Source organism: Tupaia chinensis, unplaced genomic scaffold (assembly GCF_000334495.1).
Source record: "Tupaia chinensis unplaced genomic scaffold, TupChi_1.0 Scaffold000426_1, whole genome shotgun sequence".
In the NCBI taxonomy this organism is placed as follows: domain Eukaryota; kingdom Metazoa; phylum Chordata; class Mammalia; order Scandentia; family Tupaiidae; genus Tupaia; species Tupaia belangeri.
Window position 1 is genome coordinate 3594802 of NW_006159931.1, and position 17489 is coordinate 3612290.

Consider the following 17489-nt stretch of genomic DNA (forward strand, 5'->3'; position numbering starts at 1 on the left):
AACTTCTGCTTTGGATTGAAGCGGTACAGATCCCAATTCAGTTAGAATGTGGCTGGACATTTGGCACACCAAGATAGGACTGGAGTATTTCTTTGAAAAGATTGTGTACTTTACTTTTGTGTGGTTTTCTCCACAGATTATACTGAATTTATAACATATTCTTGCTAATACGTCTTCTAAATCATAAACTGTGATACAAGTTTTAACAAGTTTACTAAACACCCATGGTGTCTTCTGTAATATTTTCAAGAAGTGCCTTGAAAAACTCACTTGTCTTTCGGGAACCAGCAGTTAGCGTCATGGCTATGTCGCTGGACTCCCACGTAGTTGACCACGGTTCGCGTCCCGGACCAGGTGGCTTAAACTCACGCCGGGCGCATGTGCGTGTGTGCCCAAGATCCCAAGAGGAGAATAGAGGAGAAGGGATTGCGGCATGACCATCCCCCCTGGGGGGTGATTTCTCACTCTCTGTCTCTATGTCTCTCTCTGTCTGTCTGGCGAGCACACGCGCCCTATAGTGAAAATCTCTCCAATAAATAAATAAACAAATAAATAAATAAATAAATAAAAAGCTCACTTGTTTTTAACCAACTGGATTCTAATATAAAGAAAAATTTATTTCAGGAGAGCCCTGTCTATTGGCTTTCTGAGATCATTATAACTTTGGGTTATTGGAAAAGTCATGATGCACTTCTGCATAGAAAAAAGTACATCATAACTTTTCTGACAAGCCAGTAATTCTTTTGTTTTTAAAGAATTATTTTATTTATATTTCTAATTTGATCAGAGAGAGACAGAGAGAGGGAGACAGAAAAAGCAAGCCACCCATTCCGGGACTCAAACCATAGTCACCTATGCAGGAGTCCAGAACCTTAACCACCATGCCATTTGCCGGCCCCAATAGTTCTTGAGCTTAATTTGATGATCTGCCTTCTACCCTTGTCCTGTTTTCATATACATGTGTCCAAAGTTTTATTTTCAACATTATCAATAGAAACTTAATTTAAGGATATATTTGAAAATCTCTAGTTTGCTCTTCTAAGATATTAAAAACATATTGTTTACCAACACTGAGTCCTTCTGACACTCATAACAAAGTTGTACTAGAACAGGAAACCTTACTATTTTCAGTTTAATTCTTTAAAGTTTACCTAATAATCAGTAAGTATACCAATTATTAAAAACATATATTTTTTTTAGGTGTAATCCCTTTTCACGGATTTTCAATGTATGGTAAGTTGGTTTTTAAGCTCTTCGTTGTTTTTCATTAAACTTTAGGAAATTACACTCGGGGCCAGCAGATGGTGTGGTGCTGGACTCCCTCATGACAGACCGTGGTTTGACTCAGACCTGGCAGCCTGCTCTCTCACCCATGTGCCCTATAGCAAATTTAAAATAATAATAACAATAAAGAAAATTAAATACTTTTTGTTTTTAAAGAAAGTTAAAAATAAAGGGTAAGCCGATGGTGTGGTAGTTAAGGCGGCTAAATGCCACATGGCCAAGTGCCCAGTTCAAGTCCCCATCCAGTGGCTTGAAGAACATGCGGGGCGTGTGTGCACATGTGCCCCAAATCCCGAAAGGGTAAATGGAGGAGAGGAATTGTGAGTGGCCGGCCCCTGTGGGGTGCTCTCTTGCTCTCTCTGTCTCCAGCAAGTGTGCACATCCTCTAGCCAATTTTTTGAAGCAAAAGAAAAAATTAAACATGAAAATTCCACGTTCTTAAGTTATTGTGAACATTTTTTAAATATTGAGGTTAGTATTTGTGTATGGCCAAGTTAAAAAAATTTAAAATAGGGCCAGCGGATAGTGTAGTGGTGGTATTACTGGACGCCCACATGGCCAACTGTGATTCGAGTCCCAAATGTGGCTGCTTAAAACTCTCACCGGGTGCATGCGCGTGTGTGCCCAAAATCCCTAGAGGAGAATGAAGGAGAAGAGATTGCAGCATGGTCATCCCTGCAGCGCGATTTCTTGCTGTCTCTTTGGCGAGCACACGTGCCTTATAACAAAAAAACTCTTAAGAAAAATTAACAATAAAGGTTAATTGGTTAACTACACCATTGTAGTTGTTTAGGTGACAAATTAGAAGGTACTGTGAAAGTGGTTTACCATTTTCTAATCCAATGGAAACTAGAGATACGTGGTCATATTTAGTTCTAGTCGTAAAATCTGGTTGCTTAAGTTCTCTTGACAAATTCTCTTGAGTCTTTATAAAAATGACTAAGTCAGAAAAAAATCTAAAGGCGGGGGCAACTCGTGGGTTCCTGGGCGACTGGTGTACACAGCTTCAATGGTGTGAGTGCATGTGGCCACCCGGTGGTGCATGTGGAAAACACATGTGTAGGCCTGAGGGCTCTGCGTGCCTTTCAGGCCTGGCGTGTCATCGAATGAACAAGATGAAAAGCTTAAAAGGATTAAGAAGCGGAAGAATGCTCCACATCTAATGCTACTTTTTTTATTTCAGTTTTTTTTTCCCCATAACTCTATGGTACGTGCGCTTGCCAGAGAGAGACAGAGAAAGTGAGAGGGAAAGTGAGAAATCACCCCCCAGGGGGATGGCCACACCATAATCCCTTCTCCATTCTCCTCCTGGGATTTTGGACACACATGCACATGTGCCCAATGTGAATTTCAAGCCACCAGGTCTGGGATGCCGTCAACCTGGTGGGAATCCAGCACCTTAACCACACCGCCGCCTGCAAGCCCCAGTGCTACTTAGTTCTTCATTTTCACATATTGCGTATAAACTTTTAAAGATTTTGTCCCCTCTGTTTCTTTTCTTTTCTTTTTTTTTAATGGTAAGAACTCCCTTTGTTTCTAACTCCAGGCTTTAGAAGAAACCCAAGTATTATAACGTTTTGCTTTTTTAACAAGAGTCAGCAGTAAATGAACACTTTTCTTTGCAAAACTCTCCTCAGTGTACAACATAAGAAAGTCATGGTTAATGTCATAATGTAAGATTTTAAAACTAGCCTACAATGGGGCAGCAGGTGGCAAGGTAGTTAAGGCACTGAAACCCCACATGGTTGGCCACGATTCAAGTCCTGGACCCAGCAAGTTGAAAATCACACCAGCATGGGTGTGTGCATGCCCAAAAAGCTGCAGGGAGAATGAAGAGAAGGGATTGTGGCAGGGCCATTCTCCCTAGGGGGTGACTTATCACTTTCCTTCCCTCTCTGTCTCTCTCCGGCAAGTACACATGCCCTATGGCAAAACCTAAAAAGAACAAAGAAACAAAGAAACAACAAAACGAGCCTACAATGAAAATGAAAGAATTCAAAATACCTACGGGTTTTATATTGTGTTGTCTCAACTGGATTAGTCATACACTTAAATTCTAGGATACTCTATTTTCTTGAGCAATCTAAATTCCATATCATAATACATGATGTTATATCACTTCTCAGCATGTTTTTAAGAGAGATTTTTGCTATAGAGTGCTTGCATTTGCTGGAGAGACAGAAAGCGAGAGATCACCCTTTTAAGCCACTCAGGACTCAAACCACAGTGACTACATGGGAGTCCAACAATGTAACCCCTACACCATCTACTGGTCCCGGCCTATTCTCTGCTATAAATTAACGAGGAATTGAAAATAGAAAACCTACAGAGGTTAAGAGTATACATTTTTACCTTTAATAACACAAATGTTAGTCCTTTTATCCTTCCATTTTAATCATTCCAAATCAAGTATTTTTCAAGTGAAGGTTTTAGAAGGTGTGCTCAACTGATCTGGAGAACCCTGGATGACATGCAAGTTGAAACCTAGCAGTTTTCAGTGTTCAAAGTAGATCATTGACCCGGCCCATTGACATTTACGGTCAGGTAAAGAGGCCACTGTTCCTACATTTGAAGGGAGAACATTTGTTAAGCAAGTAAATGATGCAAGAAAAATTGGAGGAAAAAATACATCATTTTAAAGAAGTAAATAAATTCCAGACCCTCATTTTGAATTTATATTAATTTTACATATTTGTGCCACATTGCTTTTCTTAGATTGTTATTGCAATTAGAATGTGAGTTATTCTTTTAAATATAGAAATACTCTAATTGGGGCTATTTTCTTAAAGTAGCAATGTATTTTAATCCAAAAATGCTTTTAAAATTAATCTTGAAGCAGGACATTCCAATTCGCTTTCAAAGTTTTTTGTTTATATACCATATATTATATAGAATTTTTTTTATATGTCTGTGTATGTGTAGGTTTTTTTCCCCCCACCAAGTTTGTTTATTTATTTGTTTGTTTATTTTTAGGTTTTTGCCATAGGGCTTGTGTGCTTGCCAGAGACATAGAGACAGAGAGGGAAAGTGAGAACTCACCCCCTAGGGGAATGGCCGCACCAGAGTCCCCTCTCTTACTCTCCTCCTGGGGTTTCGGATGTGCATACACACGCGCCCTGCGTGATTTTCAAGCCACCAGGTCCAGGACTTGACCCGCAGTTGGCCATGTGGGAATCCAAAACCTACATCACGCCACCTGCTGGCCTTACATGTAGTTATTTTTGGAAGGATTTCGATATTTACCCTCAATAAAAGCGATTTGTTTCTTTTTGGTCCTTCAGAGAAAGTAAAATTTTTCACTGCATGGTCACACCACAATCCCTTCTCCTCCGTTTCTCCATCTTGTTGTGATTTGGGGCGTGCACGCAAAGTCCCCATGTATTTTTCAAGCCGCTGGACCCAGGATGAGAATCATAGTATCCTCCATGTGGGATCCAGCTTCCTTAACTACCACACCACTAGCTGGCTTCAGCACTTCCCGCCGGTCCAATTTATAGTATTTGAAATTACACCATATGTCAGGCGTTTTTATTATTAATATGCTAATATTTAGGTGATACCGCTCTGTGTTATGTGCATTTTACATGTGTTTATGCTGTCTGGAGTCTTCAAATGATAGAAAGCTAGCCACGTTTGTCAGCGTGGGATGATCGTGTGGTCAGGTCAGCCTCCAAGATTAGGCCTTTCTGACTTCCAGCTGTGGGATGTCCGAGCTGACCTCCCTGTGCTAATGGCCAAGAACTGGGTAAAAAGAATATATGTATGTATGTGTGTGTATATGTGTGTGTGTGTGTGTGTGTGTGTGTGTGTTTGCCTTAGGGCACGTGTGCTCACCAGACAGAGAGAGTGAGAGGGGAAAGGGAGAAATCATCCCCAGGAGGGTTGGTCATGCCACAATCCCTTCTCCTCCCAAGATCTTGGCCACACATGTACATGAGCCTGGCATGAGTTTTAAGCTACAGGGTCTGGGACTTGAACCACAGTCAGCCATGCGGGAGCCCAGCAATGTCATTGCTATACCATCTGCTGTCCTCAAACGTAATTTGATATCCATTAGAGCAATGCGTCCTGTGCCTGAGGTTGGTTTTAAGTCAGTGAAAACTATCTTGATATGGAGATAGGCCAATATAGAGCAATAGTATAAAGCTATTCATTGAAATGCTTATTTTCAAAATGAAATCACTGATGACCATGATTCCGAAAGCTGTTTATAAACCATCTTAAATTTACTTGCCTCACTTCCGAAAATGCAAAGTGGCTTGAATCCTTTGAGAGACTAAGTAAAAATGAATTGCCTGATTGTCACTTTCTTACTACTTAATTTAAAACAGAGACTTGACTTTATGTAGTTTTTTAAAAGCGTTTGTAAAGTTAGCTTAAATTTTTAATATCCTTATACAATTCCATTATACCACTCTGAGTCTACTGTTGAGTTGAGATAGTAATAGTTTATAATTTATTAAATATTATAAAGAAATAAAACTTAATGGCTGTTTGAACCGTATTAAAAAAATGAAATGAAAAAATGCAATGCATGTATGATTTTAAACTTGTCTCTAAGTAAATGCAATTACTATAAAATAGTGATATATTCTTTCGTATTTCATGGATTTCTTTAAAATTTTCAGTAGTTCTGAAGTATTATCAATTGATTTTTTTCTTTCAGTTGCACCGCTTTGTTTTCTGTACCATGAACCTTCCAAATTGTATCAGATATTCCGTGAGATGTATGTGCGTTTTTTCTTCAGGCTTCATTCTATCTCTTCTCATCCTTCTGTAAGTTTGTAAGAAATTGGGTCAAATCAGACTCTAATCTGTTCTTTCCTTTTAAAAAAAAGTTTCCTGCTCAATTCAATTAAAAATGAACACGTTTTAATTTGTGGCGTTAAGCACATATTTCTGTAGACTCAGTAAAGGAGAAGACATTGATATTTAGATATTTTTGGTGCTAATTAGGAAAAAGTCTCTTATCAACTACATTTAAATGACCTTTTATATATATTATCTTTTCAATATTGAAAGAAAAGGCAGAATGTCTGTGCTACTATTCTTGACAGAGATGCCCACCTTCTTAGCTGACTGCCCCGCTGTGGAATGAAGTTATAACATAGCGAATCATCCGTAGCATGCAGAGAAGCCCGCAGTGCACCTGGGGCAGTTAGACCAGCCTCCGGGCAGGTGTCCAGTGTTGGGGCACAGTTAGCATCAGGGTCTCTTCTTTGTTCATACAGATTGAACATGTATTTATCAATGGTTTCTCAGTTTCATCCTAGCTAATTGTTAAGTATCAGCCTGGATATTTTACTTGTATTATCTGAGATGAAGCTCTTTTGGCCACAGTAGGAGAATCAAAGAGCACAGTGGGGGATTGAACGTTTTTGTCTTTCAGTTTGGCTACTCCTTCATGGTGTCTTCTTTTCCTCCCCATGAGCCTGAGTGAAGCCAGCATTTACGCTATCTCACATGCGCCACCTTCCCCACTCTGGCCCTGCTTCCATCTGTCCACGGGTAGCTTGACTGCCTCTCCAGAAGCATTTGATTGGAGTGTATCGGGACTAGCCAATTCCTCAACGAGGAGACTGTGTTACTCTAATTGAAAGTTGCTGTTTTTCAAAACCCCCCCCGCCACCATTTAAGTCTATTTTTTTAAGAGTTATTTTTTCTACTTCCTCCATCTGCAGTTGCGCTGTCACACATTAGTAGTGACAGCTGGCTACTAACAGGATTTAAGGATGTCATGGGATCCACAATGCACCACCACTTACCTCGAGTTCGTGCGTCCTAGAGAACTTGATTTAATTCTTAACTTACACTAATGTTTAATCTAAAAATAACCGTAAATATTAATATTAATAGTTCATTTCCTTGTTGTTGTCGTTGTTTAGAGAGAGATTTTTGCTACAGGGTGCGTGTGCTTAGCAGAGACACAGAGAGACAGAAAGTGAGCAATTGCCCCCCCCCCCAGGGAAGTTAGCCATGCCACAATCCCTTCACTTCTCCTCTCCTGATTTTGGATGTGCACGCACACGTGCCCAGCATGAGTTTTAAGCCACTGGGTCTGGGACTCGATCCATGGTCGACTACGTGGAAATCCAGCTACGTTAGTGTTATGCCATCTGCTGGTCCCCATAGTAATCATTCTTTTCTAATAGTTTATTCATATATTTTATTTACTCTTGTATTCGATGCTGTTTTATGCTTCCGATTTTTTAACAACCGACTCTACAGCGCACGGCCGTGGCGTCCTGCCTGTGCCGGGCCCCGAAGCCGGGCAGCCCCTGACATCGTCCCCATCCCCACGCTGCCCCGTGGGTCATTTCTCAGCTTAGACGGGGCCGGCGCTGCCCCTGCCCTTTCTGCATTCAGTGGGAGAAAGGCTCACAGGCAGGCAGCTCCTTTTGGGCCTGCAGCCAGACTAAACTATTTGGAATCATGACAGCCTTTTTTTTCCCCCAGAAGCTCAGAAAGAGGATTAAAACTTCCTTAGATCAACCCTAAGGAATGCTGAGCTGCAAGAAAGACTTTATTCAGAGCTCTCAAATAATAAACGCACTTGAAAAACCATCTGCTTAAATCGGTTACTTCTTGTACTTGACAAATAATGCCCTTTTAAAAAAGTAGATTTCAGTTAAAAAAATTAGACTAAGTAATCAAGCATTCTTGTGTCATAACTTGCTGATGCAGATTTCAAGCAGTCAGCAGTCAGTCTTTTCACAGGGGTGGCTTTCAAAGAGAGGAAAACAGGAAATATTCTCCCCAGTGGGTGAGGCTGGAAAACAGACGTATGGAAGGAGGGGTAAAGGGTGTGGTCCTGGGACCAAGGAAGTACCTGGAAGCGGGACTGCATCCAGAAAAAACTCATTTTGGGGGGCCTAAGTGATAATACCAGGCATACGGAGTAGCAGGGGTTTTTTTGTGTGTGAAGTGATGTTTTACTTGGATTCTCACATGCTAGCTTATGTAGGGAGCCTATCATCTTGAAAAGGAGAGTCTAGCTTGACAAAGTACAAATGTGTGTAAAGAAGAATAAAATTTATCTTAAATACAGTGTTAGCGATCCATTAGGGCACGTCCTGTGTTTGACTCAGACAATACGAAGAATATTTATGTTGATTTTTTAAAATTTTTCCATTTGGATCATTTTTTGGCATAATTAATTTTGTAATACTAAAAGACTCATTTCTCTTTTGATTCCTGACTGTCTCCAGGGTATTGTGTCGCTCTGTTTGTTGTTTGAAACTCTTCTTCAAACTTACCTCCCCCAACTCTTTTATCATCTGAGAGAAATCGGGGCCCAACCGTGAGTATTACTCTCACCTAGTTGAAGAATAGGTCGTTTCACCTAAGGAAGCTCTCGTTTCATCATTGGAAAGCATTTGAGAAGATGCAGTAATTCCTCAGAGAAATTAAGCTAACCATTCACCTAATAAAACACTAATTATCAACAAATAAGTTTTAACAACACTGTGCTCATTTTTGAAAGAATTTGCAAAATCCTAATCAAGTCTTATTTACTAAGATTTTTGTATCTGGTACAAGAAACACCAGAATGAACTAGTTTCTGTTCATAACAAAAGGTGTTAGCCAAAATTGAGGCTTACATTTGTGGGAACCAATCTACCTGAGAAATGTGATTCTAAAATTAAGTCAGTGTAGGCTACATTTACCGGAGAAGGTTAAAGTTGGCTGACTTGCATTAAAGGACACCACCAGTTCGATGACCTCCCAATGGTTGTACGCTGATTTCTCCTTCCCAAAGTCTGAACTTGTTCCATTAATTTCAGTATGGGTTACATGTGAATTCATAGAGTAGCTCTGGACTTCAATATTACTGGCCCTGCCTCTCTCTTGTTAAGTAGCAACCTCTAAAGCAGCAGAACTTGAAGTAATTTATCAATGGTTTGTTCCTGTGTTCTCTGAGCAGCCATTTTACCTTACGAAGAACAGACATATTTGAGAAGAGCATGAGCTCTTTGAGGCCAGAAAAGGAGTTAATGGGTAATAGAATAGTGTAGTATTTTTCTTCTTCAGACTTGAGTCCACAGCAGATGGATGGCCGAGTAGGTAGGTGGACATTTAATAAAATTAACTGAAGTTAGTATTTTAGAACTAAAAGTCAGATGCATTTTAAAAAAAATATTAAAATATCCAGCAGTCAAAAGTTTTTTTTTTTCTTTTGGCATCTATAAAAAGATGTTCTAAAACCAACTAAAAAACTTAATTTGTCAGTACTACTGCCTAAATGTACTTTGTTATGTGAGAACCATAGTGACCCAGAATTGAGGGATTTCTGAGACTTGTGGATCTTTTTCAGTCTTAAGAGAATACAATGATGCCAACCTAGGCAATCTTTGGGTCTCATTTTCACTTTCAAGAAAAGAGCATAGATTAAAAAAAAAAAAGAAAGAAAAGAAAATAGCATAGAAACTTATTTACATAATATTGTAACAGCTTCAACAAAGAGTTTGGCTAGGACCTTGCAGGATCAGACAAGAGCATTTTAGATGCAAACAGATCTATATGGAAATCTGAAAAGTTAGTGTATCTTTTTAGGCGTCAGAGCCAAAGAGTTTGTGTCCTGACTTTAGAGAGAAACTGCTACTATAACACAGCCTACTTTAAATAGTGGGCTCTCATACCGCTTTCGTTTTTTAGGAAAATGGAATTCAGTTGAAATTTCTGGTTGGTTTTTCGAATTCTGGTAATCCCACTAAAATGGAGTGTTTCAAGTCAAACAATCATTCTCTAAGGTCTCTTCTAGTTTTAAAACTCTTTTTCTGTGTGCTTCAAAACTCCTACCCATTGTTCTGTTTATCCCGCGTAGTCACTTGATTGAAATGTAAGAATGGAATTTGTTGAACTGAAAAAATAAAAAGCCATTGAACACTCTCTCAAGTATTTTGCATAAAACTGGAAATGATCACAACCGGCCTAGAATTAAGACTGGTAGAAAATCGGCTTGGTTGACAATTAATTAGCACACACCCCGGAAGACAGGACGGAGACGTTGGTTTTACAAAGGCGGAACTCTCACATAAAGCTGGATCCGGCACATGGAATTCTTGTACTGGCCGGCCACTAAGGGAGGACCTCGGCTCCTCACTGCTGCTTTTAAAAACTACTTGAGTTTTAAATGCCAGCATGACTTCTAGGACTCACGGGGGTTATGGTAACCCCAACATTAGGTGGACTGCCAATACTGCCTTTATGTAAAGAAAATTCCAGGGGTGAATTAACTTGCATTTTCTTTGCTTGCAGACTTCGCATATCATTTAAGTGGATGGTCCGCGCTTTCTCTGGATACTTAGCTACAGATCAACTTTTGCTTTTGTGGGATCGAATCCTAGGATACAACTCACTGGAAATTCTTGCTGGTGAGAGTAAACGCTTGTTTATGATATCCATGCTGTTTCCGTAGCGAGGCCCCTTTCCTTTCTAATATTCACCACCCATAATTGAATTTTGAGCCTGCTGTTGTTATTTCTAATCCAAGAACATTTACGAGCTGCATTTGCATACATGCACACATGCCTGGCATGAGTTTAAGCCACCGGGTCCAGGACTCGAACCGCGGTTGACTATGTGGGAGTCCAGTGACATAGCCATTACGTTAACTGCTGGTCCCCCCCCCTTTTTTTTTTTTTTTTTGGGGGGTTTATTTAAAATTTACCCTTCTAGACATGTGGAAATATATAATGCTTTATAATTTAGTATAGTCATCATTCTGTGTAATAGATCACTAAAGCTGAGTCCTCCTGTCTAACTGAAATTTTATACCCTTTGACCAACATTACCCTTTCCCACCCTTCCTTTCCTTCCAATAATTCTACTCTCCACTCCTATGAGTGACGTTCTGTTTTAAGAGATTTTTGCTATAGGGCTCGTGCACTTGCCAGAGAGAAAGAGACAGAGACATTGAGACAGGGAGAAATCACTCCCTCTGTGGGGGTGACCCTGCTGCAGTCCCTTCTCCTCCATTCTCCTTTTGGGATCTTGGGCACACATGCGCTCGGTGTGAGGTTAAAACTGCTAGGACTGGGACTCGAACCGCCGTCAACTACGTGGGGGTCCAGCAGTGTAACCATTATGCTATCTGCTAGTCCCCTAAGTTTGACTTTTTTTACATTCCAAGTGTAAGTGAGATCACGAAGTATTTTTTTTTTTTTTGGAGAGGTTATTGCATACATTTTTGATGTGAGTGTTTGGGAACTACCTTTGTTGACCAAGTGAGTTATTGTGTAGTCTTTAGAAATGCTATAACATCCCTAGCTTTGAGCGTTCGTTCGAGCCTATTGAATGTTTAAAGAGAAAGTGTCTTCATGTTTGGGACAGAGTTGGTTAGAGTTAAAGTCACGAGACTAGTTTAAAAGACCAGAAGTAAACAGCAGAGTTTCTGGATTTTGTGTGAAGCATGATCTCAGTTGAAAATACCCCGAAGTCTAGGTCTTTCTTCCTTAGCGAATAGATCTGTTCTGTGGAAGGGCTGGGCAAAGCAAACACGAAGCGGCAGAAAGGAACTTCTGTGATGTGACACCAAGATAAATAGAGGTCATGAGCACATAAGCATTTGGATGCTGAGGTCGATTAGTGAGCTGTTCTTTCTCCTCCCTCCTATCTACCTTTGGAAAACAGTTTCCCATCTGTGAGACTCTTTCCTGCTGTCGCAGAAAATCTGGCCACCCTGTCAATCTTTCAGCAGCTCTGTCAATTACGTATAAAAGGGAAGCAGTGACCGTATTCCTTAGCTCCTACAATGCCTCCACTGTACAGAATACTATTCCGGGTATCAGCAATCCATAAAGACTTGCTGGTCCACAAAAGTGGTCTTCTTGCAGATTTTTGTACACATGAAGCTTAGTGACTTCAAAGCACTTAAGTTTTCTCCTTTTCAAATAAAGAGCATATCTTTCATCCCAGCTCTCTCGTATCCTGTTACATACTGAATAATCCTAGCCAACGGACTGTTTTTCATTTGTCTTACCACTCCCAGCTCTCTCCATCCAGAATTCTCCTCTCTAGTAGTTCTGGCGTTTTTGTGCTAGGCTGTCCAAATTCTTGCATCTCCTAGCGGAGCACCTGTGCCGCCCGGTCTCTGGTCACACCCTGCCCATCTGGGAAGTTCAGCAGCCTTGTCCCTCACTGCTGCTCCTCAGGCACGGCCCTCAGAGCCCGGCACCACCCTAGCAAGGTCTTTCGTGCCTTCCATGGAGAATAATCCAGAAAGCACACAGAGGTTCCTCCAGGGGTGCGTGGTTCTTGCTCACCTCCCACCCCAGCAACACTGTCGCACGGCACTCAGATGCACAGGCTGAGGGGCCGGGAGGATGATGGGCTGTACTATTTTTACCTGTGTGACCCTGAACCTGTCACCAACTCGTTTTGCCTTAGTTTCTATATTAGTAAAATGAGGCTGATAATACTACTGAACTCATAGAGTTGGTATGTTAACTAACTTGCTATTATTATTATTCCATAGTAAAAAAAAAATGGATTCAAAAACATTTATATGTCTGCATTAGCTATGCAATATACGTAGGAACTAGTCTTCCAAATAATTTTGAGTATTTCTTCTTTATTTCTTTTTAATTTTTAATTTAATTTAATGTTTTTAATGCCAAAGGGCCTATGTGTGCACGTGCGAGGAAGAGCTAGGAAAGCGCTCCTCAGTGGGGCCAGGCCTCAACACCACCTTCGTCTCTGTCAGGATCCTGAGCGTGTGCACACGTGTGGCATGTTTCTCAGGCCACCGCACCAGAGTTTAAACCACAGTCAGCCACGTGGGCTCGATCTGCCCCTGCACAGTGCGTAACCACTGCACCACGGGGCCGGCCCTTGAATCTTTCTCGCCACAAGTTGCTTGAGCCCCAGTGACTTCCTGGCTAGGACATGCACAGCTTCACCGTTGATGTGGTGGTGGGAGGAGAAGCAGCAGCCAAGAGTTCTCCAGACAAACCATGCTTTGACTAGGATGGCTGCCTCTTGCATGGGTCCTTCTGTGGTCGATGGCTAATTCTCACACACGGGTTTATAGCAGAGTGTGTGTTAGCGTGTATCACATGTTAGCACTGCTGTTTTCCGTATGCATAGATTTAACAGAAACAAGGATCTGAAGTTGTTTTCAACTTAATGTATAGTAGTAACCTTCAAGTTGTCACAATTTTTCTTTTTTTTTTTGGAGAGATTTTTGCTATAATGCACATGTGCTTGCCAGAAAGAGACAGAGAAATAGAAAGTGAGAATTCAAATCATCCCCCGGGGGATGGCCACACCACACCACAATCCCTTCTCCTCCATTCTCTTCTCTGGATCTTGGGCACACACACACACACACACGCACGCCTGGTGTGAGTTTAAGCTGCCGGGTCTGGGACTCAAACCATAGTCAACTACATGGGAGTTCAGCGACATAGCCATTACGCTAACTGCTGGTCCCCACAATTTTTTTTTCAAAGTTTCAACTTATTTTTCCTTTAGCAACACAAATATAAATGTCAAGGTCGATCCCATGGCCACCCTCCTTACAGATAGGTTTATTTGCAACACTCTCAGCGAGTCAGTGCTTCGTATAAAAACGTAAATATAATCTAAAAAATTGCAGAAATATTTTAAGAAAAGACTTTATTGCTGTGTTTTTATCAGGACACCTTCTTGGTATGTGAAACATTATCTGTCGTATTTAAGGATCTGGTCTCCATGTAACTATTCGAAAGTCTCTCCATTGCATTAGTAAGAAACACCTACATGGAAATAAAACTTAATTTATAAGATAGTCATTAGACCTTCATGCCATTTTTAAACTTTCATCATTTAAGTTGTAGGTATGAACGAAATCACTTCTAAGCTGCTTTTTTAAGACTACTGAGTTTTCTCATTTCCCAGCGGTTTAGTCCAGGGGCGTGGTGGCTTCCACCCTGTGGCCAGCAGTTTTAGTCCATTCTTCTGTGCTGTAACTGAATACCACAGACTGGGTAATTTGCGAAGAATAAAAGTTTATTCAGTTCACAGTTCTGGAGCCGCAAGGTTGAGGGGCTACCTCTGGGGAAGGCCTCTTTGCTGCTGGGGGCTCTGCAGCGTCCCGAGGTAGTGCAGGGCCTCAAATGGCGAGAGGGCAAGGGTGTGTGTCAGCTGTGAGCCTCCCCCGCTTCTTATGAAGCCACCAGTACCCCATCATGGGGGCACCCCTCCAATGACCTTATCTAACCCTAATGACTTCTCAAAGGCCCATCTCGTAATACCATAGCTGGGTTAAGTTCTCACCCTTTTAACACCATCACGATAACCAGATTTTCAACACGAGTTTTGAGAGGTTACACTTAAACCACAGCATCGGCACGGTGGGATTTGGCTTTCCTAGCTATTGGGCAATGTTCCTTAGAGCTGACAGCTTCCGATCATTGTGCGACCGTCACTCTGACGGCTGGGTGTGCCCCGTGGAACACCAGCCCTGGGCTTGCAGAGCGGGCTGGGGCACAGCCCTGGCTGTGCTGATGAGTAGGCCCACAGTTGACACAGTGTGCATTCTTTTCCAGTCCTGGCAGCGGCTGTGTTTGCTTTCCGAGCAGTGAACCTGATGGAGGTGACATCACTGGCTGCAGCTGAAGTAAGGCTACGTTTCACTTGGAGGGGCTGGAAATAGTTCCTGAGAGACTGCCAGGCTCGGGCATGCTAGTGCCTCATGCATAGACACAACTGCTTGTAGAGGAATCTTGTAACTTGGGTAGAACCTGTCAGTTCTGAACTAAGTACTAGTACGTCTTAGGACAAATTCGCTTTAATTGTTGAAAGCAGTCTCCTTATGAGGGGTCGTAAACAAGACGATTATAAGAAACTATTACAGCCATCTGGGAAACCAGAATCCTAGTAATGTGGAAAGAAACGATAGCCATGGATGTTCCATTTTTTTACTACCATTCACATCCATGTGTTTTGCCTTTAGAACAAAGGAAAACTAATGGAAAGCGTTAAAGAGCATGTATTTAGATGGGATAGTCAAGGTACCTAGGTAGCTTTCAACTGTGCGTTAAGTATTTAAAGCCGTACCTTTGCAGGGTTATAATTTCTAGCTAAAATGCGGTCCCATCGAATAGCGCTTACCGTGTTACTCTGTCCATTATCTCGCAGAGGTATAAATTTGATCCTTAAAATAGCCGCCTACATTCTTTGTTTAAAGGGAAGAGGATGTTTATGCATCTCGCAACTGAATAAACATGAGTTCCATCTGAGTGACTTCCTGCAGCCCGTTGCTCCTCACACTAGAAAAACGGGACCAGGACTCGTAACGTGCGTTTATTTATAGAAGCGAGTTGAAATGTTAGACCTCTTATAAACTCATGCTACCTTGTATATTTGAAGAAGGCTCGAGGCTAAAGTCCAGGTTACTTTCCCTATTCACGGCTCAGCGTTTTGCACATGTACTGACATTAAGAAATTCAGACAAGAGACGGGAAGTGCTCGCTCTAGTAGAGATTAGGGCCAGTTAGTAACTTAGATCGCCTGTTGCTGCCCAAATGCCATCGCACTGCTGTCCGTGTCGCCCTTCATGTCACAGATCTCACTTTGCTATTACTAATTTGTTGTTTGTTTCTTGTTTCAGGCAGTTCTTGCTGACCTTTCTACTTTAAAAGTTATGCCTCTTCTTCAGATTTTTCTGTTTGCTACTGTTACCTGATCTTCTTCAAGGTCGCTGACTACACGTCTAGTTTTTCATTAGGAACTAATCATGAACTATGCAAAGTCTGCATAAAACCAAAAGTAAACTTCACATATAAGCCAATAAAGATCATGTTCTCTTCTCAGTTAAACCTAAGTGGTAGTTTTTTCACTTTTTGAAACATTGAGTCTGCACACCAAATAATTGCATTGCATGCTACTGATTTTCAAGAGAGAAGCAATAGCCCGGACTGCCAAATTGAGCATACTGTGTGTGTGTACACGTATGTATGCGTGTGCATATGTGTACATACATATACGCACGCATATAAAATGCTGACGTGTACAAGGCATGTAATAATATATGCAATAAGAACTAAAGATACTGTAATAAACTTCAAGAGGTAATGTAGCTCCTCGAGCAGTCCTTGTCTGTCATTCTATAAGTGTATCTCCAGATAATGTTCTATTTTGTCTTGTAAGTCGCTCTTCACTCAGAGCCAGGGTGGGGCAGAATGTGCGAAGATTTGAAACTGATAAAACTTTGAAGTAGGGATTCAAATATGTACTTTGATTTTTGGAACAATTTTTCCTTCTCCAGAGACCTTCTAGGTCCCTCTCCATTTTGTCTCTCCCTTAAACTTCTCTGCTGAGGAAGGTCAAGGCTAATCGTCTTCGTCTGGCACTGTTTTATTCCTCCCTGTCTGAATGGCAGAAAGGGATGGGTGACCCTCTGACTCCTCCACCTTGTCCCTCGCGTGGACCACGTGGCATGCTGAGACCTCTCGCCAGGTGCTGTTACTTTGGAAATGTCCACGGAAGACATGTAAGGAAATGAAGAATCAAAACCACATCCACTTCTGCTGAAGTTTGGCGAGACAAGATTGCTTTCTGGGGTGGAGCAGCTGAGAGACTACAAGTAGGTAGTGGAGGTTAATTCTAGAATTGAAGGCATGAAACAAGCCATCGATCTGATTTTGGTCTTTATTATGAGTGAAGGATCTTATTTTATATGACTTCCTAAGACCTACCATTTCTGTAATATGGAATAATAGTATGGGGAAAAAGTAAAAAACCCATTGTCTTTTGAGCTTAGATTCCAATTCAAGATGCTGATCACTTCAATAAAACTCTAATCAATAGACTGATACTCTTATTGATCGCCTAGAATTTTACTAAGGTTTATCTAAATGCATTTCATGAGTCTTTTATTGTGATGGTATGTATTTTTACATGTATGAAGTTTAGCACAGGACTTCAAGTATGTTGGAGTTTGGTATAATTTATTAATTTTGAAATTTATATTATATGCTTTTTTTCATTAAGTACTAGTTGACTTTCTAAGACTAAATAATTTATTCTGTGATTGATTCTTTTTCTTTTTAAGAGATTTTTGCTAAAGGGCATGTGTGCTTGCGGGAGAGACAGAGAGACAGAAAGGGAGAAATCACCTCCCCCCCCACAGGAGGGTTGGCCATGCCACAATCCCTTTTCCTCCATTCTCCTCTCAGGATTTTGGGCACACATGTACATGCACCTAGCGTGAGTTTAAGCTG

The 17489-nt window shown here is 41.2% G+C and overlaps 1 protein-coding gene across 4 annotated transcripts in view; it reads left to right on the forward strand.

The window, feature by feature from the left end:
- TBC1D19 (TBC1 domain family member 19) overlaps positions 1-17075 on the forward strand; it is a 111884-nt gene extending 94809 nt beyond the window's left edge. For 3 of the 4 annotated variants that reach the window (XM_006154942.3, XM_006154940.3, XM_014590295.2), the window contains 6 exons: positions 1201-1233; positions 5951-6060; positions 8493-8584; positions 10543-10658; positions 14814-14884; positions 15878-17075. In XM_006154942.3, the coding sequence (XP_006155004.1) occupies positions 1201-1233; positions 5951-6060; positions 8493-8584; positions 10543-10658; positions 14814-14884; positions 15878-15952 (497 nt within the window). In that variant the 3' untranslated portion in view covers positions 15953-17075. The remainder of the gene's footprint in view (positions 1-1200; positions 1234-5950; positions 6061-8492; positions 8585-10542; positions 10659-14813; positions 14885-15877) is intronic. The other variant, XM_006154941.3, reaches the window with a different exon arrangement.
- The last annotated feature ends 414 nt before the right edge of the window (positions 17076-17489 follow it).